The sequence below is a fragment of the Oncorhynchus mykiss genome, chromosome 26 (genome assembly GCF_013265735.2).
Source record: "Oncorhynchus mykiss isolate Arlee chromosome 26, USDA_OmykA_1.1, whole genome shotgun sequence".
NCBI classification, from domain to species: Eukaryota; Metazoa; Chordata; class Actinopteri; order Salmoniformes; family Salmonidae; genus Oncorhynchus; species Oncorhynchus mykiss.
Window position 1 is genome coordinate 21,844,710 of NC_048590.1, and position 26,586 is coordinate 21,871,295.

Genomic DNA, 26,586 nt, shown 5'->3' on the forward strand with positions numbered 1-26,586 from the left:
TGATCTTTATTTCCCTGTGCCGAGTAATCGTCTCTAAAAATCTTCACCCACATAGCTGGACAAACAAGTCCACAACATTTCAATCTTGCCATCGTTACACAGTATAAAAATGTGTTGAGTGCATGCATTTCAAAGAAACGTCCCCCAAATAATCCCTGTCACAGAACATACACATCACACGCTCTCACACACACATCTAGAGACTACATGATGTGAAATAAATAGTTGTACTGTATATACAAGAGCCCAAGAGGGCAGCAACAACAACTCATGTATGTATACAATCGCACAATACATAGGGTAAAGATTAATGTTCAACAAAAAGCTTAGCCCTTTATGTTAACATGAGATAAATAATACTGAAAGTTTAAATGTGAGTTTTATTGGATTCCAGCATTTAATAAGTAGCCTTAGACAGACTGTCCCACTCTGGCCAACTCAAATAAATAGCATTACACAATGTCCCTACCAAAACATCCTTGTCAATGAGATTCGAAAATTACCTCATTTTATAAGCTTCACGTACAATAACGTTAACAGTGGTGATATACTGTGTGTGTGATATGTATATGTATATATATATATATATATATATATATATATATATATATATATATATATATATATATATATATATATATACAGTTGAAGTCGGAAGTTTACATACACCTTAGCCAAATACATTTAAACTCAGTTTTTCACAATTCCTGACATTTAATCCTATAAAAAATTCCCTGTCTTAGGTCAGTTAGGATCACCACTTTATTTTAAGAATGTGAAATGTCAGAATAATAGTAGAGAGAATTATTTATTTCAGCTTTTATTTCTTTCATCACATTCCCAGTGGGTCAGAAGTTCACATACACTCAATTAGTATTTGGTAGCATTGCCTTTAAATTGTTTAACTTGGGTCAAACGTTTCGGGTAGCTAGCCATACACAAGCTTCCCACAGTAAGTTGTGTGAATTCTGGCCCTTTCCTCCTGACAGAGCTGGTGTAACTGAGTCAGGTTGGTTGGCCTCCTTGCTGGCACAAGCTTTTTAAGTTCTGCCCACAAATATTCTATGGGATTGAGGTCAGGGATTTGTGATGGCCACTCCAATACCTTGACTTTGTTGTCCTATAGCCATTTTGCCACAACTTTGGAAGTATGCTTGGGGTCATTGTCCATTTGGAAGATCCATTTGCGACCAAGCTTTAACTTCCTGCCTGATGTCTTGAGATGTTGCTTCAATATATTCACAATTTTCCTACCTCATGATGCCATCTATTTTGTGAAGTGCACCAGTCCCTCCTGCAGCAAAGCACCCTCACAACATGTTGCTGCCACCCCCGTGCTTCACGGTTGGGATGGTGTTCTTCGGCTTGCAAGCATCCCCCTTTTTCCTCCAAACATAATGATGGTCATTATGGCCAAACAGTTATATTTTTGTTTCATCAGACCAGAGGACATTTCTCCAGAAAGTACAATCTTTGTCCCCATGTGCAGTTGCAAACCAGTCTGGCTTTTTTTATGGCGGTTTTGGAGCCGTGGCTTCTTCCTTGCTGAGCGGCCTTTTAGGTGATGTTGATATAGGACTCATTTTACTGTGGACATAGATACTTTTGTACCTGTTTCCTCCAGCATCATCACAAGGTCCTTTGCTATTGTTCTGGGATTGATTTGCACTTTTCATACCAAAGTACATTAATTTCTAGGAGACAGAATGCGTCTCCTTCCCGAGCGGTATGACGGCTGCATGGTTCCATGGTGTTTATACTTGCGTAATATTGTTTGTACAATAGTGGTACCTTCAAGCATTTGGAAATTGCTCCCAATGATTTTTTTTCTGAGGTCTTGGCTGATTTCTTTTGACTTTTCTATGATGTCAAGCAAAAAGGCACTGAGTTTGAAGGTAGGCCTTGAAACACATCCACAGGTTCACCTCCAATTGACTCAAATGATGTAATTCAGAAGCTTCTAAAGCCATGACATCCTTTTCTGGAATTTTCCAAGCTGTTTAAAAGGCACAGTCAACTTAGTGTATGTAAACTTCTGACCCACTGGAATTTTAATACAGTGAATTATAAGTGAAATAATCTGTCTGTAAACAATTGTTGGAAAAATTACTTGTGTCATGCACAAAGTAGATGTCCTAACCGACTTGCCAAAACTATAGTTTGTTAACAAGAAATTTGTGGAGTGGTTGAAAAACGAGTTTTAATTACTCCAACCTAAGTGTATGTAAACTTCCAACTTCAACTGTATATTGTCGGAAGTTTACATACACTTACGTTGAAGTCATTAAAACTTGTGTGTGTGTGTGTGTGTGTGTGTGTGTGTGTGTGTGTGTATATATATATATATAGATAATCTCACTACAGGGTGCATTTGCTGGGTTATATCCAAGTGTCACAAATAAATACACAGTTGGAAAATCTTAGTTCATAGTCAATCAAATACGCTAATGTTGAGATGGGTTTAAATAATTAGCATTATTAGTTGTAAACCCAATCTTATGTAAGAACTCTGTAGAGGGCAGGTTTTATACTGTACTCCCAGATATAAATACATGTTTTTCTCTCTTTGTGCAACAGTCATCTACTAACTAACCCACCAGCAGTATCTAGGCTACAGCCCTAAAATAAAAGGACTCCATGTGAGGGTCCTCTGAGGCAGGTAACATATGGACCCGCCCTAGATCTGTGCTTATCCCTCACATGACCCAAATTAAGAGCAATGCCTCCTGATTTATCAAAACACATTTAAAAAAAAAATAATGTTATCTTCAAGTGCAAACATGTCAAGAGCCATTTTGGTCAGGCGGTAACCCACCCCACACACCAGAAAGTCTGTGAAACTACAAACACGGGACATTAATAATGATTATCACAACTTCACTAGTTCATTATACTCTTGTGCCTGACAGGAAACTCAATGAGGAGCCACACTATGACACAGTCCGTGGTGTCTCCCTCAGACCTCCACAACAATGATGAGGTTCGAGGGAGTGGCTACATCTTTGTGACATTTACATTTTTAAATCTAGTTTATTATTTACCATGTCTAAATTCTCTCGTAACATTGGTTTTAAAGTGGCCATTTGTCAGTAACTGTGTATTCCATTCATGCAGTACACACACAGAGGACAGGGTTCCACTACCATTATGAACAGCCTTGGATGTCTTCACAACCCAATGGCAGGAAACCAAGAGAAAACAACAAACAAAGTCATGACTTCAGAGGCATGTGGCTCTCCCTCCCTCCCTCCCTCCCTCCCTCCCTCCCTCCCTCCCTCCCTCCCTCCCTCCCTCCCTCCCTCCCTCCCTCCCTCCCTCCCTCCCTCCCTCGCCTCTCTCTATCCTCCCAGAAAAATCTATGTCTATTTTCTTTATCAGACAGAACAGAATACAAGGCAGTCAGCTATGTCTGCTACAAGTTTTTAAAAAAGAAGTAAAAGAAAGAAAGATGAAAGACAAGTGGTCCATTGTTTCTCTGTGGAATTAGACCAGGTGTTTGTGTGGATGATAGTCCAGGGACAGTCTCTCTTCCACCCACACACACACAGACTTGGAAGCCAAGGCCAGTTCTTGGGAGGAAACTGTCGTCTTACATACGCGTCTGTCAGATTGAGGTTATGGGTTGGAGCTAGCGCCACAATCATTATCATGCTGGAGCTGGATGGTAGGAAGGGGTCCTTCTGTTCTGACCCCCAATAAGAGCTATATGGGGACGTCCTGAGCCCGTAACATTGAACTTTGCTAAGAGCTGGCATGAGGTACAAGTAGAGGTCTTTTGCGAAGGGGGTTGAGGTGAATCCCGTCAGAAGAAAAACACGATTTCACAGGGGTTAGAAGAGAGGACACCCACTAAATCACATCCTTACAGCTCACACCCCTCCTCCTCTGTTCCTCCTCCATGCCCACAGCAGAGCAGAGAGCGATGCACCATGCCACAATGTCAGCTCACTAAGAGGCAACATGCCACTGCCGGCTCACACAATGCACTTTGACCCCACAGTGAGGGATTCTGGGGGTTGAAGTTCCTTCAGGTAAGCATTCTTTGAAGAGAAGACTAGAGGCGCTGTCACGTCCTGCTTCACAGAGCTACCAGCTTTAGGGGAGGTCTTATGACCCCACCCCAACCTGATTGGCTGGAGGGTAGATGAGGGGGCTTGGAGTCGAGGTGAGCGCTGCAGAGAAAGGAGAATGGGAGGAGTGTTCGGGTACAGAGTAGGGTTGTGGTGGAGGAGGCTAGGGGTCTGCAATGCACCCCTGAGATCACTGGCTGGGGTAGGTGGGGTAGCGGACGGGGGAGTGTTGGCTGTGTGCCAGGGGCATGGTAGAGTGGCGTGGCTCTGAGGGCAGCCGGGTGGAGAGCAGGTCTGCATCAGCGCCAGTCTGAGAACCACCAAACATGTCACCTACAGGACAGGACAGGACACAAGAGACAGACGAGAAAAAGTCATGTCTACAGGTGCAGCCTACTCTATAAGCTTCTGTATGATTCGTTAAACTCCAGACCCCATGTTCATATTCAGACCAATGTTCCCACTCTAGCCCCAGTGCTGTGTGGTTGAGATTGTAGTCTAGGCTGTGGTTTACCATGGGCTGGGTCCATGCCCCCCTGGGTGCCAGTGATATGGTGCCAAAAGGCACTGCGGGGCAGGATGGCCGTGGGTGTACAGGGGTAGGAGCCCGTCTCAGAACCTTTAGACAACTGAGAGAGAAAAAATGATAAAAAACACAGTATTATATAACCACCAGAGAGAATATTTTGTGTGTGTGTGTGTGTGTGTGTGTGTGTAACTGTGCCTTACTCTGCTGTTCTTCTCCATCTCCATCAAAACTCTCTTGTGCTGCTCAGCGATGGCCAGGGTGGAGGAGTGGACTCTCTGGTAGATCTGTTCTCCCTCCCGCGTCTGGAATGTGTACAGGCCTTCTCCACTGTCACACATCCTGGAACACACCAACACACACTGCTCAGTACACCCTGCATGTGTATACAGGCCATAATATAAGTAATAATCGACAATTGACCATATATAGGTATGTTTTTTAAACAGTCATTTTGCAGGCACACTGTATTTACCACAAATTGTTCTCAAGCAATTGACAGCCAATCGTACTGCATTCTAACCACCACCAGGGTGCAGTGTGGGACTACGTTCCCCCTACTGGCAGTACACTCTTATCTTTGTCCTTTGGGGGGCACCCTGCAAGTGGACCGAATCCTTTCTTTTCAAGTTTATCAAAGCACAGGAGGAGATAAGAACGCCTCGCTCACCATTGATTTTCCTCTAATCTATTCAATCAATCTCTTTATGAGGCTCTCCTGGGCAGGGCACCTGTCTGTCTGACTGACTGTGTATGTGTGTGTGTGTGTGTGTGTGTGCACGCATGTGCGAGCATGAGTGTGTGTGGTCCGTATGCGTGTTTCATCAAGCGATCTATGGGCTAGGCACAGACAACTGGTTACACAGTCCTGCTTTTCTGCAGCCTTTGCATTCTTCTCCCCATCCCTCACTCTCCATACCACTCCCTCCCTCCCTCCCTCCCTCACCGTCCAGCCTCGAAGGTGAAGCGCGTGGCATCTCGTCCGTAGCGGCGCAGGGAGCAGAGAGGCCAGGTAACCAGTTTGGTGCGAGGGTTGTGGATGTCCCACAGGTAGATATTCTCATGGGTGATCTGCATCATACACTCCCCATAGATGTCCAGGTTAGGACAGGGCAGTAGGAACACATTGAAACGCTCTGACAGGGAGACAGGAAGGGATATTACTAGTCTTAGTTCAGCATGACATACCACACATTATAAAGTGACTTGTAGAAAGCCAGGACCCGTATCCACATAGCATCTCAGAGAGGATGATCCATTTAGCAATAATAATAAGAGACTGGTAGCAGCAGCTGTGTTGTGTGTGTGTAGCATGAATGTGTGTGTGTGTGTGTAAAAAGTCAGTGCAGGTGGTCAGTCCAGTTTAAGTGTTCAGCATTCTGATGGCTTGTAGATAGAAACTGTTGGTATCAGACCCCATATTCCAACGGTAAAGTGAACAGCTCGTGTGTGGGGTGTTTGAAAAATATAAACTCAGCAAAAAAAAGAAACGTCCTCTCACTGTCAACTGCTTTTATTTTTCAGCAAACTTAACATGTGTAAATATTTGTATGAACATAACAAGATTCAACAACTGAGACATAAACTGAACAAGTTCCACAGACATGTGACTAACAGAAATGGAATAATGTGTCCCTGAACGAAAGGGTGGTCAAAATCAAAAGTAACAGTCAGTATCTGGTGTGGCCACCAGCTGCATTAAGTACTGCAGTGCATCTCCTCCTCATGGACTGCACCAGATTTGCCAGTTCTTGCTGTGAGATGTTACCCCACTCTTCCACCAAGGCACCTGCAAGTTCCCGGACATTTCTGGGGGGAATGGCCCTAGCCCTCACCCTCCGATCCAACAGGTCCCAGAAGTGCTCAATGGGATTGAGATCCGAGCTCTTTGCTGGCCATGGCGGAACACTGACATTCCTGTCTTGTAGGAAATCATGCACAGAACGAGCAGTATGGCTGGTGGCATTGTCATGCTGGAGGGTCATGTCAAGATGAGCCTGCAGGAAGGGTACCACATGAGGGAGGAGGATGTCTTCCCTGTAACTCACATCGCTGAGATTGTCTGCAATGACAACAAGCTCAGTCCAATGATGCTGTGACACACCGCCCCAGACCATGAGGGACACTCCACCTCCAAATCGATCCCGCTCCAGAGTACAGGCCTCGGTGTAACGCTCATTCCTTCGACGATAAAAGCAAATCCGACCACCACCTCCTGGTGAGACAAAACCACGACCCGTCAGTGAAGAGCACTTTTTGCCAGTCCTGTCTGGTCCAGCGACGGTGGGTTTGTGCCCATAGGCGACATTGTTGCCGGTGATGTCTGGTGAGGACCTGCAGGCCTACAAGCCCTCAGTCCAGCCTCTCTCAGCCTAATGCGGACAGTGAGCACTGATGGCGGGATTGTGCCTTCCTGGTGTAACTAGGGCAGATGTTGTTGCCATCTTGTACCTGTCCCACAGATGTGATGTTCGGATGTACCGATCCTGTGCAGGTGTTGTTACACGTGGTCTACAACTGCGAGGACAATCAGCTGTCCGCTCTGTCTCCCTGTAGCGCTGTCTTGGGCGTCTCACAGTACAGACATAGCAATTTATTGCCCTGGCCACATCTTCAGTCCTCATGCCTCCTTGCTGCATACCTAAGGCACGTTCACACAGATGAGCAGGGACCCTGGGCATCTTTCTTTTGGTGTTTTTCAGAGTCAGTAGAAAGGCCTCTTTAGTGTCCTAAGTTTTCATAACTGTGACCTTAATTACCTACCATCTGAAAGCTATTAGTGTCTTAACGACCGTTCCACAGGTGCATGTTGATTCATTGTTTATGGTTCATTGAACACGCTTGGGAAACAGTGTTTTAACCCTTTACAATGAAGATCTGTGAAGTTATTTGGAGTTTTTACGAAATATCTTTGAAAGACAGGGTTGTTTCTTTTTTTTTGCTGAGTTTATATATACGGTATACAGTGCCTTTGCAATGTATTCAGACACCTCGACTTTTTCCACATTTTGTTACGTTACAGATAATCCTCATCAATCTACCCGCAATACCCCATAATGACCAAGAGAAAACAGGTTTTTAGAAACGTTTGCAAATGTTTTCAAACTAAAGAACTGCAATACCTTATTTACATAAGTATTCAGACCCTTTGCTATGGGACTTGAAGTTTAGCTCAAGTGCATCCTGTTTCCATTGATCATGCATGAGATGTTTCTACAACTTGATTGGAGTCCACCTGTGGTAAATTCAATTGACTGGACATGATTTGGAAAGGCACACATCTGTCAATATAAGATCCCACAGTTGACAGTGCATGTCAGAGCAAAAACCAAGCCATGAGGTCGAATGAATTGTCTGTCGAGCTCCGAGACAGGATTATGTTGAGGCACAGATCTGGAAAAATGTCCTCTGGTCTGATGAAACAAAAATAGAACTGTTTGGCCATAATGACCATCGTTATGTTTGGAGGAAAAGGGGGAGGCTTGCAAGCCGAAGAACACCATGCCAACCGTGAAGCACGGGGGTGGCAGCATCATGTCGTGGGGGTGCTTTGCTGCAGGAGGGACTGATGCACTTCACAAAATTGATGGCATGATGAGGCAGGAAAATTATGTGGATATATTGAAGCAACATCTCAATACATCAGTCAGGAAGTTAAAGCTTGGTCGCAAATGGGTCAAACCTGACTCAGTTACACCAGCTCTGTCAGGAGGAATGGGCCAAAATTCACCCAACTTATTGTGGGAAGCTTGTGGAAGGCTAACCGAAACGTTTGACCCAAATTAAACTATTTAAAGGCAATGCTACCAAATACTAATTGAGTGTATGTAAACTTCTGACCCAATGGGCATGTGATGAAAGAAATAAAAGCTGAAATAAATCACTCTACTATTATTCTGACATTTCACATTCTTAAAATAAAGTGGTGATCCTAACTGACCTAAAACGGGGATTTATTTACTAGGATTAAATGTCAGGTATTGTGAAAAACAGAGTTTAAATGTATTTGGCTAAGGTTTATGTAAACCTCCGACTTCAACTGTAATTCCAATGTTGTTGTATTAGCAATATCTTTGTATCCTGCTCACCTCCTCATTGTTGTCTCCTTACATGTCATCATAGTAACCAAACATATGTGTATTTGTGACAGAAAAGTGAGGTAGCAGAAGGAGTTGTTATTTCCTCTATATTTTGAAAGCTTTGCTTCAGATCACAAAACGGCACAAATAGCCTCATTTATGCATGATATATTAGACAACTAAACTGCTAGAGGCAACAAGTCAACAAAATGCATCACTGCTCCTATGAAATAACAGAACTGAAAATGACAGCTCCCTGTGAATACATACAGCGTGGTACACCATTACTTAGAAGTAATCATCTATGAGGATATAGTGGAGAATCCTCTGTTAGTTGCTGAGGCAGTCATGCCATTCTTAATTTTTATTCCAAACAAGCTGCAGAGCTTCATCAGCATCAGCTCCACTATCTCTTCCTCCTCTGAGGGCTTGTGATGTATTTTCTCTTGAGTAAACACCACCAGGATGACTGAGATGAACAGGTTCAGAACCACAAAGGTCATGAATATAATGCAGGATCCAATGAGGAACGCACCGGGTTGTAACCAAGAACCTCGTCATAGTTGAAGATGCCCAGTTACAAGCTAACCATGGTCAGAGCAGCATCCAAGAGAGTCCTATAAGAGTACAGCTTCCAGCCATACATCACATAAGAAGTGATAGAATAGGCCAGGAACATAATGGTGATAACTACGAGGAAGCCTGGTATGTCAGTCCAGGCTCGTTGCAGTGCGGCTGTGATCATGTGTAGCTTGGGGTTGAGCCTCAGCAGATGCCACTGTAGCCAGTAGCACCAGGAATGCGATCAGATACCCCAGCACTACATCTGCTGTGGCTGTCTCGTGGAAACTGGAAAACTGGTCTTTATGGTTGTGGTAGTACTCCATGTCCCGGTTCCCTAACACGGTCCTCTTAATGAAGACAGACAATGTACTCCAGCTCAGGAGGATGATGGCGAGCTCCAGGCGGTTGCACTTTGTCTTGAATTAAGCCCACTCCTGCTGCTTCATTAGCTTGCCCTGAACATACATGTAGTAGAGGATAAAGAGGAAATAGATGACCTCAGAGGCCATGACAAAGATGTGGAGTCCACCGGTGGACTGGTATAGTCGGACACTCTGCAGCTCACTGCGAAACTGGAACGCTCTACAGCACGAGTGTGACAATGTGACCTCTACAAAGACTGCTCAGGTGAACATATCAAGCCAGGTGTTGTCAAACAGATACTGAAGGGTACTGCTAGCATTCTGTGATTCACAGAACTGACTCCACCACAAACCCCCCCTCCCCTGTGGAGAACCACACTGCCCCAGATGGGTTGGGATCTGAGTCGGGCCTGGGTTTGGTACTGCCAGGGGCTGCGGAGGGTCTTTGAGGTGTTTTCACTCGCAGAGCGGTTCCAGCCTGGCCCATAGGAGCTCATGTCCTCCACCTCCCATGAGTATGGACCATGACAGTCAGGTACAGCCTGGTGCATGGAGCGGGCGATGCCACATGAGTTCTTCTGCACCCTCATCTGGCGAAGACGGGCATTACCAACCAGTCCATCTGTGATGAAACCTGGGAACTCTCCAAAGAGGTTGCTGAGCAGAGAGGTATTTGCCCAGGTGAACGCATCTCTGTGGCTCATGCTGTCTTAGATCCCTTGGCTGAAGCTGCCAAATGTGCTGAGTCAGGAAGTAAGCGTTAGGGTCCCGCTGACCATACGCCACCAGGAGCAACATCCACATGAACCCCATGTAGGTGAGAATCTCTTTGATGAGGGCAAAGACCTTCTGCTCCTTGATCATGTTGTTCCTCATCCTCTCGATGTCTGTGGGAGGAGGGGGCTGGTAGAAGCTGCATGTGCTATCCCTCCTGACAGCCCACGCTACATCAGGGTCATCTGGGTTTCGGACCTCCCCCTCAAACGTTGGATCCCCATACTCCTCCTGATCAACTTTCTTCAGAATGAACAGGTCCCGTTTCGAGTAATTGTCCAGGATTGGTGGGAGCACGGTCTCAGAGACGTTCTGAGCCGTCTTCACTACCCGCTGGATTGCCTAATAGTCGTGAACAGAGCAATTCATGTACCAAGCCCAGGGCTCTGAGCTTGGTGACGAGTTGAGGGAACTATAGTGTTGAATGCTGAACTGTCAATGAACAGAATTATCACGTAGGTGTTCCTCTTGTCCAGATGTGTTACGGCCATGTGAATAGTAATGGAAATGGCCTCTTCCGTGGATCTGTTGGAGCGGTAGGCAGATTGTAGTGGGTCCAGTGTGTCTGGCATGCTGGTCTTGATGTGGGCCATGACCAGCCTCTCGAAGCACTTCATGATGACCGGGGTAAGTGCTACGGGCTGATCGTCATTAGGCATGTCACCTTGTTTTTCTTTGGCACTGGGATGATTGTGGTTTCCTTGAAGCAGGTGCGGAATACAAGTTGAATATGTCAGAGAAGATGCCCACCAGCTGGTCAGCACACACTCTGAGGATGCGGTTTTGTGAGTATTCACTCTTTTGACAGTTCTCAAACTCAAGTCAGCCTCGGAGAGCAAAATCACCTTGCCGTCTGGAGCAGCGAGAGTCTTCCTGGATGGCTCGGTATTGTCTGCTTCAAAGCATGCATAGAATGTGTTAAGCTTGTCGGGAGGGAGGCTTTGGTGGGCACCACACAGCTGGATTTGCCTTTCTAGTATTTGATAGTCGCTAGTCCTTGCCACATGAGTCGTGAGCCTTGTTGAACATCAATTCAAGTTTGAGTCTGTATTGTCATTTTGGGTCCCTAATGGATAGGTTGAGCTCGTACGTGTTTCCCTTGTACACATCGTGCTCCACCGGGTCATCTGGGTTTGTTCTTCTGACATTGAATGCTGCAGCACTTGACTGGCCTGCACAGGGCGCTGACCTCAACCCCATCAAACACGTTTGGGATGAAATGTATAACCGACTGCTAGCCAGGCCTAATCGCCCAACATCAGTGCCCGACTTCACAAAATGCCCTTGTGGCTGAATGGAAGCAAGTCCTCGCAGCAATGTTCCAACATCTAGTGAAAAGCATTCCCAGAAGAGTGAAGGAATCAGTTTCACACATGCTTGGTTAAAATTCCCCATGACAATAAAGACTGCTTCCGGGTGTGAGGATTCTTTCTGGCTAATGTACAGTTTGCTGAGTGCCGCCTTGGTGTTCGCTTGTGGCGGTATGTACACAGCTGTGATAATAACATGCGTGAATTCTCTGAGCATATAGCGGGGTTGACATTTTAGCATCATAAACTCCAGGTCAGATGAACAGGAGCTTAAGATGTTTTCAACTTCGGTACACCAGGAATTGTTGATGAGGAGGAGTACACCTCTCCCTACTCTTACCAGAAGCCGCCGTTCGATCCATACGGAAAATGGAAAAGCCGTCTGGTTAAATAGCAGAGTCGAGTGTCCATAAACCATCCCACTGGGAACAAACTGGTTGAATCAATGTTGTTTCAACGTAATTTGTCAATGTATTGTGACGTGCATTGTGACATGGAATATTTTTCAATAACCAGGTTTTCCATCCAATCTTTTAATGTGAGTAAAGTACATGTCGGATAAAACATTTAATGACAGGCCTGATAGAAACAGCACATTTTTCTGTACACTTTCCAAATGTCGACAAAACAAAATACGCTAGACAAGGTGGAATCTTATTGTGTCTGTAAAATGAATTATGCGACAGATGGCAGTGGAAATGCCTTCATGAGCAGCTGGAGAGAAAGCACCAAAACCAGAGTGGGCACATTTGTTACAGGCTATAAGGCAACATTGTTTTTGGCAAACCTATCAGCAGAGTTGAAAATGCGATACAGTATCTCAATAAATGATATGTTGGATTCACCTCTAACTAAAGCAAAAATTCCAGTTAAAGAAGAGGATTAAGCCAGGGGCTCAGACGAAGCATTAGATATCCTTTAAAATGTTGATATTCGTTTGCGTTGTCAACCAAACACAATTCAATATTACTTTTGTAATATAGTAAATAGCCTAAAGGTAAGGCTATTTTACAAACTTATGTGACAGTAGTTATTCAACGTTGAAACGAGTAGCACATCCACGGCCACATTTTGAGGTTAGCATACTGTAACTATAAATGTCTTCTTATGTCATCATAGAAAGGGGTCATGTTCAAGACAGCGAGGCTGCAGATCTGTAGAGATCTTCCCCATTGCTGTAATAATCTGCGCAGAAAACCGAACAGCGTTGATCACTTTGCACCATGTACTTTATAATGTCCTCTCAACTGCAATTCCGGTCATTTGGTCGTGCTGTTAGATGAAGCACAGTGATAACACGTTAAGATGTAGAAACACTAAATATCTGCCATTGTATTTGTTGTGCTTTTTAAAAAAATGGTTGAAAGCTCAGTGACAACACATTTAGATGACAACTGAACCAACAATCAGACATTGTTTATTTCCATTAGAATTTGGTTGTGTTTTTAGATGGTTGAAAGCATAGTGATAACTTCCTCTTCTTCGTTGCCTTCGGTTATCTTGGTCAGCAGCAACAGGTAAGCCCGCGCGGGGAACAAAGGAGTGTAGTTTCCCAGATCTGGGAGGCTAAAAGATAAGTGTGTAGCCTACGATTCATGATCCAGAGGTGTTTGTCATCGTAGGAAAATGCAAACATTCTGAGCAAACAAAGAAATAATGAATGCAAAAATAGCCATAAAGCAAAGTCGAGCAGGACTGTGCCATGGTGCTGGTCAGACACTCACCTGTATGTTCACACTGAACACCTGCTGCCAGCAAGTCTGGCTCTCCTAGACTGATGTCATTGAGGCGGGTCCCCAGGCATTCGATTGACAGGGTTTTGAACCACTCCTCTGCTTCTAGCTCTAAGTTTAGACCAATGGGATGCAAAGAGAGACGTCATAAAACAGGAAACTTCAGAGATGATTGTACACTGTGAGAAAACATATATTGCAATAAGGTAGGTGTGGTGTGGAGCACCTGATTCACAGGTGAACATGCGCGAGGTGTCATCGGTAAAGACGATGGCTACTGCCTGGCGCTTGGTGTCCCTTGGGAGCCTTGTGACATTCTTCACATTGCTGATCTCGGTCACCTGGGCAACAGGAAAGTTCAAGAGATCAGACAAACACGGAGAGAGGTTGAAAGGGTCAGACAAGCTGTCTAAATACTGTATGATGTGCTGCCGGTTGACCGGATTCAGTTTTCAGAGAGAAAGGAGAGGAGAGAAAGAGGGAGTGTTGAAGTCAGGTGTAGTGGTCACCCTATGCTCACACACTTCAGAGAGACCTGGATTCTGGCTGGGAGTGGGAGGCTGGCTTTGATCTGTGTTACTCTCATCTCCTTCAGCCTCCTGTGTGTGTGTGTGTGTGTGTGTGTGTGTGTGTGTGTGTGTGTGTGTGTATGTGTGTGTGTGTGTGTGTGTGTGCGTTGATCCTTTCAGACACGCACGTTTGCTCCCTGCAGCTAAACAGGGGGCTCAGAGAACAGACGGACTGAATGACTGACTTTCTAATGACACACACACACACACACACACACACACACACACACACACACACACACAGTGGGGCAAAAAAGTATTTAGTCAGCCACCAATTGTGCAAGTTCTCCCACTTAAAAAGATGAGAGAGGCCTGTAATTTTCATCACTTTGACAGATAAAATGAGAAAAAAAATCCAGAAAATCACATTGTAGGATTTTTAATGAATTTATTTGCAAATTATGGTGGAAAATAAGTATTTGGTCACCTACAAACAAGCAAGATTTCTGGCTCTCACAGACCTGTAACTTCTTTAATAAGAGGCTCCTCTGTCCTCCACTCGTTACCTGTATTAATGGCACCTGTTTGAACTTGTTATCAGTATAAAAGACACCTGTCCACAACCTCAAACAGTCACACTCCAAACTCCACTATTGCCAAGACCAAAGAGCTGTCAAAGGACACCAGAAACAAAATTGTAGACCTGCACCAGGCTGGGAAGACTGAATCTGCAATAGGTAAGCAGCTTGGTTTGAAGAAATCAACTGTGGGAGCAATTATTAGGAAATGGAAGACATACAAGACCACTGATAATCTCCCTCGATCTGGGGCTCCACGCAAGATCTCACCCGTGGGGTCAAAATTATCACAAGAACGGTGAGCAAAAATCCCAGAACCACACGGGGGGACCTAGTGAATGACCTGCAGAGAGCTGGGACCAAAGTAACAAAGCCTACCATCAGTAACACACTACGCCGCCAGGGACTCAAATCCTGCAGTGCCAGGCCCGTCTGAAGTTTGCTAGAGAGCATTTGGATGATCCAGAAGAAGATTGGGAGAAAGTCATATGGTCAGATGAAACCAAAATATAACTTTTTGGTAAAAACTCAACTCGTCGTGTTTGGAGAACAAAGAATGCTGAGTTGCATTCAAAGAACACCATACCTACTGTGAAGCATGGGGGTGGAAACATCATGCTTTGGGGCTGTTTCTCTGCAAAGGGACCAGGACGACTGATCCGTGTAAAGGAAAGAATGAATGGGGCCATGTATCGTGAGATTTTGAGTGAAAACCTCCTTCCATCAGCAAGGGCATTGAAGATGAAACGTGGCTGGGTCTTTCAGCATGACAATGATCCCAAACACACCGCCTGGGCAACGAAGGAGTGGCTTCGTAAGAAGCATTTCAAGGTCCAGTCTCCGGATCTCAACCCCATAGAAAATCTTTGGAGGGAGTTGAAAGTCCGTGTTGCCCAGCAACAGCCCTAAAACATCACTGCTCTAGAGGAGCATCTGCATGGAGGAATGGGCCAAAATACCAGCAACAGTGTGTGAAAACCTTGTGAAGACTTACAGAAAATGTTTGACTTCTGTCATTGCCAACAAAGGGTATATAACAAAGTATTGAGATAAACTTTTGTTATTGACCAAATACTTATTTTCCATCATAATTTGCAAATAAATTCATTAAAAATCCTACAATGTGATTTCTGGATTTTTTTCATTGTGTCTGTCATAGCTGAAGTGTACCTATGATGAAAATTACAGGCTGCTCTCATCTTTTTAAGTGGGAGAACTTGCACAATTGGTGGCTGACTAAATAATTTTTTGCCCCACTGTGTATATACAGTGCCTTGCGAAAATATTCGGCCCCCTTGAACTTTGCGACCTTTTGCCACATTTCAGGCTTCAAACATAAAGATATAAAACTGTATTTTTTTGTGAAGAATCAACAACAAGTGGGACACAATCATGAAGTGGAACGACATTTATTGGATATTTCAAACTTTTTTAACAAATCAAAAACTGAAAAATTGGGCGTGCAAAATGATTCAGCCCCCTTAAGTTAATACTTTGTAGCGCCACCTTTTGCTGCGATTACAGCTGTAAGTCGCTTGGGGTATGTCTCTATCAGTTTTGCACATCGAGAGACTGACATTTTTTCCCATTCCTCCTTGCAAAACAGCTCGAGCTCAGTGAGGTTGGATGGAGAGCATTTGTGAACAGCAGTTTTCAGTTCTTTCCACAGATTCTCGATTGGATTCAGGTCTGGACTTTGACTTGGCCATTCTAACACCTGGATATGTTTATTTTTGAACCATTCCATTGTAGATTTTGCTTTATGTTTTGGATCATTGTCTTGTTGGAAGACAAATCTCCGTCCCAGTCTCAGGTCTTTTGCAGACTCCATCAGGTTTTCTTCCAGAATGGTCCTGTATTTGGCTCCATCCATCTCCCCATCAATTTTAACCATCTTCCCTGTCCCTGCTGAAGAAAAGCAGGCCCAAACCATGATGCTGCCACCACCATGTTTGACAGTGGGGATGGTGTGTTCAGCTGTGTTGCTTTTACGCCAAACATAACGTTTTGCATTGTTGCCAAAAAGTTCAATTTTGGTTTCATCTGACCAGAGCACCTTCTTCCACATGTTTGGTGTGTCTCCCAGGTGGCTTGTGGCAAACTTTAAACAACACTTTTTATGGATATCTTTAAGAAATGGCTTTCTTCTTGCCACTCTTCCATAAAGGCCAGATTTGTGCAATATACGACTGATTGTTGTCCTATGGACAGAGTCTCCCACCTCAGCTGTAGATCTCTGCAGTTCATCCAGAGTGATCATGGGCCTCTTGGCTGCATCTCTGATCAGTGTTCTCCTTGTATGAGCTGAAAGTTTAGAGGGACGGCCAGGTCTTGGTAGATTTGCAGTGGTCTGATACTCCTTCCATTTCAATATTATCGCTTGCACAGTGCTCCTTGGGATGTTTAAAGCTTGGGAAATATTTTTGTATCCAAATCCGGCTTTAAACTTCTTCACAACTGTATCTCGGACCTGCCTGGTGTGTTCCTTGTTCTTCATGATGCTCTCTGCGCTTTTAACGGACCTCTGAGACTATCACAGTGCAGGTGCATTTATACGGAGACTTGATTACACACAGGTGGATTGTATTTATCATCATTAGTCATTTAGGTCAACATTGGATCATTCAGAGATCCTCACTGAACTTCTGGAGAGAGTTTGCTGCACTGAAAGTAAAGGGGCTGAATAATTTTGCACGCCCAATTTTTCAGTTTTTGATTTGTTAAAAAAGTTTGAAATATCCAATAAATGTCGTTCCACTTCATGATTGTGTCCCACTTGTTGTTGATTCTTCACAAAAAAATACAGTTTTATATCTTTATGTTTGAAGCCTGAAATGTGGCAAAAGGTCGCAAAGTTCAAGGGGGCCGAATACTTTCGCAAGGCACTGTATATATGTGTATCACCCACTCACAGTAATACCATACACGCCGCACACAGACATCCTCCTTCAAACTGACATTTGTCAATTGAAACGTGACTTATCATGCAGCACTCGTACCTTAGGACAGACTCTGATGTAAGCGGACTTCTCATCAGTGTACTTCTCCAGTCTGCGTGGTCCTTTACTGGACGACTTCTTAAACACCAGCCAGCAGCGACGGTAAATCTCAACACAAAAACAACAGTTAACATACTGCAACCAGCCACCCAACAGCAAGTCAATTTGGACCATATACACCCCATTTCAAGCATAACGATTTACAATCTTTTGCTATCAAGAGCAGGCACACAATGGTTGTCTCTGGTTTACCTGATCAATTAACCAGGAAGCGTTAGAAGAAAATCAAAATAGCATTTAGTGATTAGCAATGAGTGAAAGAGAGACACAGAGAGAATGAGAGAGAACGAGACAGGTAGAAAATGAGAAGGAGCGCTCCGGGTCCTTGTCATCAGTCAAACTCTGTTTATGCAAGACAATTCTATTATACATATGATATTGAGTTAAGAGGCAGACAAAGACACAAACTCTCCTGACGGAATAATGAGAAATCCATCGCAGTAATGCAAACAGGCACACACACACACACACACACACACACACACACACATACACACACGCACACACGCACACACACACACACAAATAAGATAGCTACTGCTTTAGTGGCATTTATCCCCCTTATCTGTTATAAAAGGCAGGGCCTTTATTTGATTGATGTTCCACTGTCCTTCTAAAGCAAACCTCCTGTTGCCAGGGCAACCTCAGGACCTGCACCGTACAGTACGGAACGGCCAGCCATCCCTAAGCCAATCCCCACATTCCGCTTTCCCTAACCCATTATCACATCCCTGTTGATTAGCTAGGGGCCACAGAGCCAGTGAAATCCCTTAGTGCACTGACTTAGTATAATGAATACAAAGACCCTGAACTGAGTGACAATGTCTCACTGCTGTAGACAGACATACACCGGTGTCACTGGGACAGAGATAACAAGACCAATTAAATATGCAATTGTATTTATCGAGAGATTAAACAAGAGCGCCATCAACAAAGGCACACCGTAATGTGAGCGTGCTCAAATGGAGACATGGTGAAAGGAAAAAGCGTTGCTCTGATGTGTCGTTTTTTAAATTGGTGACAATGAGTTTGAACCTTGAGGAGAGAGGGAGCCTTCAAAAAGATGGCCTCGGCTCCTCTATCGCCGTTTGCCTGTCTGATCCTGGCATCAGCGGGATGAAAACGCTACCTTCAGTGGGATAGCTGACGGCGTGTTGAGAGCAGGTGCTCACCAGTCCATTATGTCTTAACGATATTAAGCTGTTCAATGGAGAGTTACGTCTGTGTATCTGCCATCTAGCTCCTGATTCTCCCCAATGTTATCCCAAACCAATTGGCTCAGTGCTTCATTGGACCTGTGTGCGTGTGTGTGTTGGCAATCTTGCAGTCCACTATCGTGCCCCCCTCTGTTCTCCCCCTTCTTCCCCGCCCTCAGCTCCAGTGCTCAGAGCAATCAGGCCTTGCCAGGCAAACTGACTATGAAGCCTGGTAATTAAGCTAGTGGGTGGAGGAGCAGCGACAGAGATGAAAAAAGAAAGGGAGAGTGAAACCGAGGATATGGTAGACAGGGACAGAGGGAGAGAGAGAGAGAGGAGTGGGAGCTGTTAATTCTGCTCCGATACCTTGGCTCATTAAATATGAGGAAGTGATGGACGTCACATCGTTCAGAACTGAATAGTCATGTATTAGCCTACCTTGCCTCAAAAAAGAGAATTTGAAGCAATCCAAAATCTATTTCAGTGTCTCTCTGATCATACTGTTCAGCGGCAGGAACAGCCCATCCACACACACACACACACACACACACACTCCATCACCTCTGACGGAGCACAGCAAACCTAAGGTCACAGGTCAGCCACCTTATCCACCTCTGCTGTCACCAATTTCAAGGGTCTTTGTCCCCCAGAAGAGAGGAGCCATGCTCCCTGCCCTGTTGACCCAGGCCTAATGCATTTTAAACAGACTGACCCAGCCACGTCAAAAAGCACAGGTCCTGACAGCACCTCTACAGGGAGAATTACTCTGGCCACCACGGACAGAAAGACAGACAAAGAAAGAGCGAGAGAAAGACCTTTAGTCCTCTCCTTTATCTGTTGAAAGCAAAGGTGCCTGTAACAATGAGATTTGTGCAGATGGTCTCCCATTGTATTCAAAATGTCCCTGCTCCCATGCCATTTCTTAACAGTGAAAAGGAAGTATTTTATAGGTTACCATTGATATTCCAGGCAGGTAGACATGCTTGCATGGCTCTCTCCCCTGAGGTGGAGCTAATCCCCTGTAAACAGGCCGGGAGGTGTGAGTGAGTGAGTGAGTGAGTGAGTGAGTGAGTGAGTGAGTGAGTGAGTGAGTGAGTGAGTGAGTGAGTGAGAGCGAGAGAACCTTGCATTAGTAGGGCATGAGTAAGGAACTATCGATCTCCCCAGTGGGACCGATAAGAGAATGTGAAAAGTCAAGTCACACACTTACCGAGAGTGGGCTCAGCATTCATAAGGGTTATCAATGATCTATATCGCAGCCATTACACCCCTTTAAGAACCCTTTCAGAGAGTGATATCTGAGTTCTTCTTTAGACACAACAACAGGAACACAACAATCCAGATACAGCGTAGTGTGTAAATACATTACCCACATACCCACACACGTGAACTACATCCTGCACCACTAATGCATCTTCCCTGTACAGTCGTTCTGCTAATCCACTCAGATTGCCCTCCTCAGTCTAATTGGCTCCACCCTGGTTCTCCTCCTCATCTCTGGCTCCCGACTGCCCCAGAAGGGGCCAGAGGCAGTTAGCCTACATTAATCCCCCCTAGCTCCCAGGAGATCCTGCCTGTCACAGCAGCCCAATTGGGACGAGCCCCACCCCGGCCTGATCCCAGGATTAACCGGCTAATAACGGTAACAGGTTGACACCAGGCTGATGTCCAGCTTATTATACCACACACACACACACACACACACACACACACACACACACACTGTGTGGTTCAGAATATGAGAAATGTGCAGGTCTGAATAGAAAATTAATGGGAATGATTGACACCATCTTATTCAAAACGAATTCCCCTAAATTCACTTAGAAATCTGAATGGGAAACATAAATCAGCATCCAAACGTTCTAAGCTGATCCCATTGGAAGCTCACCATGACTGGCTCCTCAGGGGGGCTGGCTCAGGTAGAGAAATAAGAACGGGGGATGAAAAAGGAGAGAGACGGGAATAGAGGAGAGAGATAGACGAGAGAGATAGATCTGTCACTGCAGCTGTGGGAACGGGCTCAGAGAGGCAGGGGGATTGTGAGGTGAAGGGAGTCTGCTTGATTCTCAAAGTGAGCCATTTGATTTCTGATGCTTGTTATTTTCAACATCATTCTCCCTCCCATCAAAACAGTAGTTTGACCTAACGCCATTAGGATTGCCTGAACTTGAGAAAACAACGTTCGGAGGTTTCGCTTGCAATTTTCCCCAACCGCTGCCAGATACAAGTGGTGAGGAAACAAAACCACAGATCCGTCGTGTGTCAGTGTAATATCTAGCTAGAGGCAATCTACGCATCATACAGTCGGCTCTGTTTATACAGTGGAAAGTCACAGGATCATACTGACATTCCTAGACTAGACACACGGTGGTAGGTCAAAACCAGGAGAGATCAGGACAAAGATACCGAGCTGTTATTCCAGAAGGTTCTGCCCAGTCTGAGTGAGTCGGAGTCAGTCAATCAGTTCAAATCAGCCCTCTCTCTCTTCAGGTGGGATTAAAGATTTAACACGTCCTCGCTGACATTGTGTTTACCTAAACCAGATCTCCTCAGACCTTCTCCATCCTCCCTGATCAACCTTGGCTCGTCTGTTGATTCACCAGTAAAGTGTCTCATGATGTTCCTCCCGGCCTGCTTATAAAACAGGACACAGTCAAGTGGGATGGCTGCGAAGCAATTAGGGCCGTTCCTCCACCGAGCCTAGAAGAGGCGAGGAGAAGCCAGCTAGTACAGCGCCAACGGAAGCAGAATGCTAAACAGCCTGTTATTAGTCTGATTGGACTGCTGCAATTTAACTGACACACAGCAGGAGGGAGAGGCTGAAAGGGAAAGGTATAGTGAGGAGATGAGGGAGAAAGAGAGAGAGTTAATTAGCCTGCCCAGATGACTGGGGAAGTCAAGGGTCTTCTGGGGAGAGTGAAAGTGAGAGCTGGAGGGGAGGAGGAATAGCGGATAGGGGGGAAGGAGAGAGGAGGGTTGAGGACAGAGCAAAGAAGAGCAGTGGTCTGGAACAGCTCTTATAGGCTATGGAGGAGAGACCGAGATGGTGAGGCCAGCGTGGCAGTAGACTGGCAGGGTTTTGGCAGGAGAGGAAGGTGACTGACTGGGTACACATTTGACAGGGAAAAAAACGGCAGATTTTTTAAGGAATATCTACATAGGCGTACAGAGGCCCATCATCAGCAACCATCACTCCTGTGTTCCAATGTCACATTGTGTTAACTCATCCAATATTATCATTTTAAAAAGGTTACTTGATCATTAGAAAACCCTGTTGCAATTATGTTAGCACAGCTGAAAACTATTGTTCTGATTAAAGAAGCAATAAAAATTGACTTCTTTAGACTAGTTGAGTATCTGGAGCATCAGCATTTGTGGGTTCGATTACAGGCTCAAAATGGCCAGAAACAAAGACTTTCTTCTGAAACTCGTCAGTCTATTCTTGTTCTGAGAAATTAAGGCTATTCCATGCGAGAAATTGCCAAGAAACTGAAGATCTGGTACAACACTGTGTACTACTCCCTTCACAGAACAGCACAAACTGGCCTCTAACCAGAATAGAAAAAGGAGTGGGAGGCCCCGGTGCACAACTGAGCAAGAGGACAAATACATTAGAGTGTCTAGTTTGAGAAACAGACTCCTCACAAGTCCTCAACCTGCAGCTTCATTAAATAGTACCCGCAAAGCACCAGTCTCAACGTCAACAGTGAAGAGGCGACTCTGGGATACTGGCCTAGGCTGCAGCAGATAGCTATCAGACAGCTTCTGGGTGCTATACTATCACACCCAGGTCCAGCGCTCCTCTGGGACCATCAGCTGTCAATCACAGCCCTTTACCATGCCCTCCTCTCACTGACACACAGAAGAACATTCAGCAAACACAGCGGAATGTTATCCCCAAAAACCACAGGGCTTTATAAAATTTAAACTCCAACTACAATATCAGGGAATTGTTTCAGAGATGAAAGCCAGAACACCAACTGGACCATAGTCTTTAGAAGTCTTTAAAATCAGGCTAGCTGTGGTGTCAGAGAGACATGGCCAGTTGGGCGGCTGTCCATTGAAGCTAGCGTTACAACTTCTAACAGAACACAGGCTTGGTTTCAACTGCTAATGCGGACTCACACATTTACATAGCAGAACTGGAGGATAAGCAGGAACACGGCTGTAAATAGCAATTGTGCCACATATGCGGGAGTTTATGGCATTGTGTTGTTATTCCGCACAAATTCATTATACAGAACACCTGGGGGGGAAATCGACTTAAACAATGACAGAGTGAAGGCCTCTGATTTCACTTTGTGTGCTCACTGCAAGGAGATGCAGCGAGGAGGAGAAGAAAACACAGGGAGAGGATGAATGGCTAAAAAGAAGGAAAATAAGAGAAATAAGAGGCAGAAATGAAGGAGGAGAAAATAAGGCGTGAAAAATCACACCGTGACAAGATTCCAGAGAGAGACAGCGAGAGAGAGACAGCGAGAGAGAGAGACAGCGAAGGAGAGAGACAGCGAAAGAGAGACAGACAGAAAGAACTGGGCCCTGACAGTAAATCTCAGTAAGACAAAAATAAAGGTGTTCCAAAAAAGGACCACAAATACAAATTTCCGGAACACAAATACAAATTCCATCTAGACACCGTTGCCCTAGAGCACACAAAAAACTATTCGCACCTCAGCCTAAACATCAGTGCCACAGGTAACTTCCACAAAGCTGTGAACAAGCTGAGACAAGGCAAGAAGGGCTTTCTATTCCATCAAAAGGAACATAAAATTCTACATACCAATTAGGATCTGGTTAAAAATACTTGAATCAGTTATAGAACCCATTGCCCTTTATGGTTGTGAGGTCTGGGGTCCGCTCATCAAGCAAGAATTGACTAAATGGGACAAACAGCAAATTGAGACTGCATGCAAAAATATCCGATACCCGCTAACTATCGAAATCCAGAAAAAAAACATTAAATTCTACAACCAGGAAGTGATTCCCAAACCTTCCATAAATCCTGTTGAGGATATGGCAGACATACGCCCCCTTTGGAGAGATTGGGTACCCCTAGTAAACTGGAAAAAAAATCTTTCAAAAATTGTTAATATATGCAAATAAAAATTATTATTGGATAGAAAACACTCTAAAGATTCTAAAACCGTTGGAATTATGTCTGTAAGTATAGCAGAACTCACAGGGCAGGCATTCTTCCAAACTAGTTTCTGTGGCCATGAAAGTTGGAGCAACTTTGACGTCATGCCCCCACCCTTCCCAACCAGCTATGATTCTGGGGACACTTTCTATCTCTTCCGCTAGATGTCCTCTTTCATTAGAGCTTCAAACCGTTCAAATCGCGCGAGAATTGACCCTATGGGAGTGAAATTAGTGCGTGCCACGAGAGAATAGGCTGTGCGTATGGGCGCGAATTGGTCACAGTCATTCCTTTGTTTCCAGCACTGAAGAGAAGGGCAGACGATGGGCGATTGAATTGAAGTTTGTTTTGCACGTCTAAAACATCATAAAGCTTGCTTCTGCACTTAGTTTGACCTGTTTAGTCGACATATAATGTGTAATTTTGAAGTTTTGATGCGCAACTTATCCGGACCAGAGGACGTTTTGGGTGCATTTCAGCTGATGTTATTAGCAGTAGCTAATACAAAGACGCAAGACTTGAAACCAAACGATGTATTGGGTAAGTATGAAGCCTTCCAGAACATTCTGAACGAAGACCATCGAAGGTAAGGGAATATTTATGCTTAAATCTGTGTTTCTGTTGACTCCAACATTACGTGGAAATGTAGCTTGGAACTGAGCGCTGTCTCACAATATGGAATAGTGTGCGATTTCTGTAACGTTAAAAATAAATCTAACACAGCGGTTGCATAAAGAAGCAGTGTATCTTTCTAACTATATGTAGAACATGTATATTTAGTCAAAGTTTATGATGTCTATTTTACGTTATCTTGCCGCGCTACATAGATTTCCTGCGGGCGTTTTTGAGTAATTTCTGAAGGTGAACTCACTGCAAATGGACATTTATGGATATAAATGGCATATTATTGAACAAAAAAAAATATGTACTGTGTAATATGTCATATTACTGTCATCTGATGAAGATTTTCAAAAGGTTAGTGAGCGATTTATTTTTTAATCCTGCGTTTGTTGATTGCATGTTTTGGCTATTGAAATGAGCTGTGTCTGGTGGTGGTTTTACATATATATGTGCTATGTTTTCGCCGTAAAACATTTTAGAAATCTGACTTGCTGGCTAAATGAACAAGATGTTTATCTTTCATTTGAGCTATTGGACTTGTTAATGTGTGGAGGTTAAATATTTTTAAGAATATTTTTGCGTTCCATGCGCCACCGTTCCAGCTGCACGTGGGAGGGTTGATTCCCAATTGGGAACCAGTATTGTAGACAGGATAACAAAGCCATCACCTACAGAGAAATTAACCTGAAGAAGATTCCCCTAAGCAAGCTGGTCCTGGGGCTCTGTTGACAAACACAAACAGACCCCACAGAGCCGCAGGACAGCAACACAATTAGACCCAGCCAAATCATGAGAAAACAAAAAGATAATTACTCGACACATTGGAAAGAATTAACAACAAAAAAACTGAGCAAACTAGAATGCTATTTGGCCCTAAACAGAGAGTACACAGCGGAAGAATACCTTACCACTGTGACTGACCCAAACTGAAGGAAAGCTTTGACTATGTACAGACTCAGTGAGCATAGCCTTGCTATTGAGAAAGGCCGTCATAGCCTGTCTTCTCTTGAAAGCCAGGACTGCCTATGTGCACACTGCCCACAAAAAATTAGGTGGAAACTGAGCTGCACTTCCTAACCTCCTGCCAAATGTTTGACCATATTAGAGACGCATATTTTCCTTGGATTACACAGATCCACAAAGAATTTGAAAACTCAATTTTGATAAACTCCAATATCTACTGGGTGCCATCACAGCAACAAGATTTATGACCTGTTGCCACAAGAAAATGGCAACCAGTGAAGAACAAACAACATTGCAAATACAATCCGTACAGTATGTACAGTGGCTTGCGAAAGTATTCACCCCACTTGGCATTTTATTGCCTTACAACCTGGAATAAAAATAATTTGGGGGGGGGGTTTGTATGATTTGATTTACACAACATGGCTACCATTTTTAATGGTGCAAAATATTTTCTTGTGAAACAAACAAAAAATAAGACAAAAAAAGGAAAACTTGAGCTATTCACCCCCCCCCCCCCCCTCCTTCTGCAGAAATTACAGCTGCAAGTCTCTTGGGGTATGTGTCTATAAGCTTGGCACATGTAGCCACTGGGATTTTTGCACATTCTTCAAGGCAAAACTGCTCCAGCTCCTTCAAGTTGGATAGGTTCTGCTAGTGTACAGCAATATTTTAGTCATACCACAGATTCTCAATTAGATTGAGGTGTGGGCTTTGACTAGGCTATTCCAAGACATTTAAATGTTTCCCCTTAAACCACTGGAGTGTTGCTTTAGCAGTATGCTTAGGGTTATTGTCCTGCTGGAAGGTGAACCTCCGTCCAGAGTCTCAAATCTCTTAAAGACTGAAACAGGTTTCCCTCAAGAATAACCCCTGTATTTAGCACCCTCCATCATTCCTTCAATTCTAACCAGTTTCCCAGTCCCTGCTGATGAAAAACATCCCCACAGCATGATGCTGCCATCACCATGCTTCACTGTAGAGATGGTGTTCTCGGGGTGATGAGAGGTGTTGGGTTTGCGCCAGACATAGCATTTGCCTTGATGGCCAAAAAGCTACATTTTAGTCTCATCTGACCAGAGTACCTTCTTCCATATGTTTGGGG

General features: G+C 44.4%; 1 protein-coding gene across 2 annotated transcripts in view; it reads right to left on the reverse strand.

The window, feature by feature from the left end:
- Positions 1-3,320: 3,320 nt before the first annotated feature.
- LOC110506388 (docking protein 4) overlaps positions 3,321-26,586 on the reverse strand; it is a 62,448-nt gene continuing 39,182 nt past the window's right edge. For both annotated transcript variants that reach the window (XM_021585975.2, XM_036963518.1), the window contains exons 3-9: positions 17,505-17,612; positions 13,645-13,759; positions 13,410-13,529; positions 5,543-5,732; positions 4,800-4,938; positions 4,585-4,699; positions 3,321-4,403 (exon numbers count right to left, since the gene is read on the reverse strand). In XM_021585975.2, the coding sequence (XP_021441650.1) occupies positions 4,261-4,403; positions 4,585-4,699; positions 4,800-4,938; positions 5,543-5,732; positions 13,410-13,529; positions 13,645-13,759; positions 17,505-17,612 (930 nt within the window). In that variant the 3' untranslated portion in view covers positions 3,321-4,260. The remainder of the gene's footprint in view (positions 4,404-4,584; positions 4,700-4,799; positions 4,939-5,542; positions 5,733-13,409; positions 13,530-13,644; positions 13,760-17,504; positions 17,613-26,586) is intronic.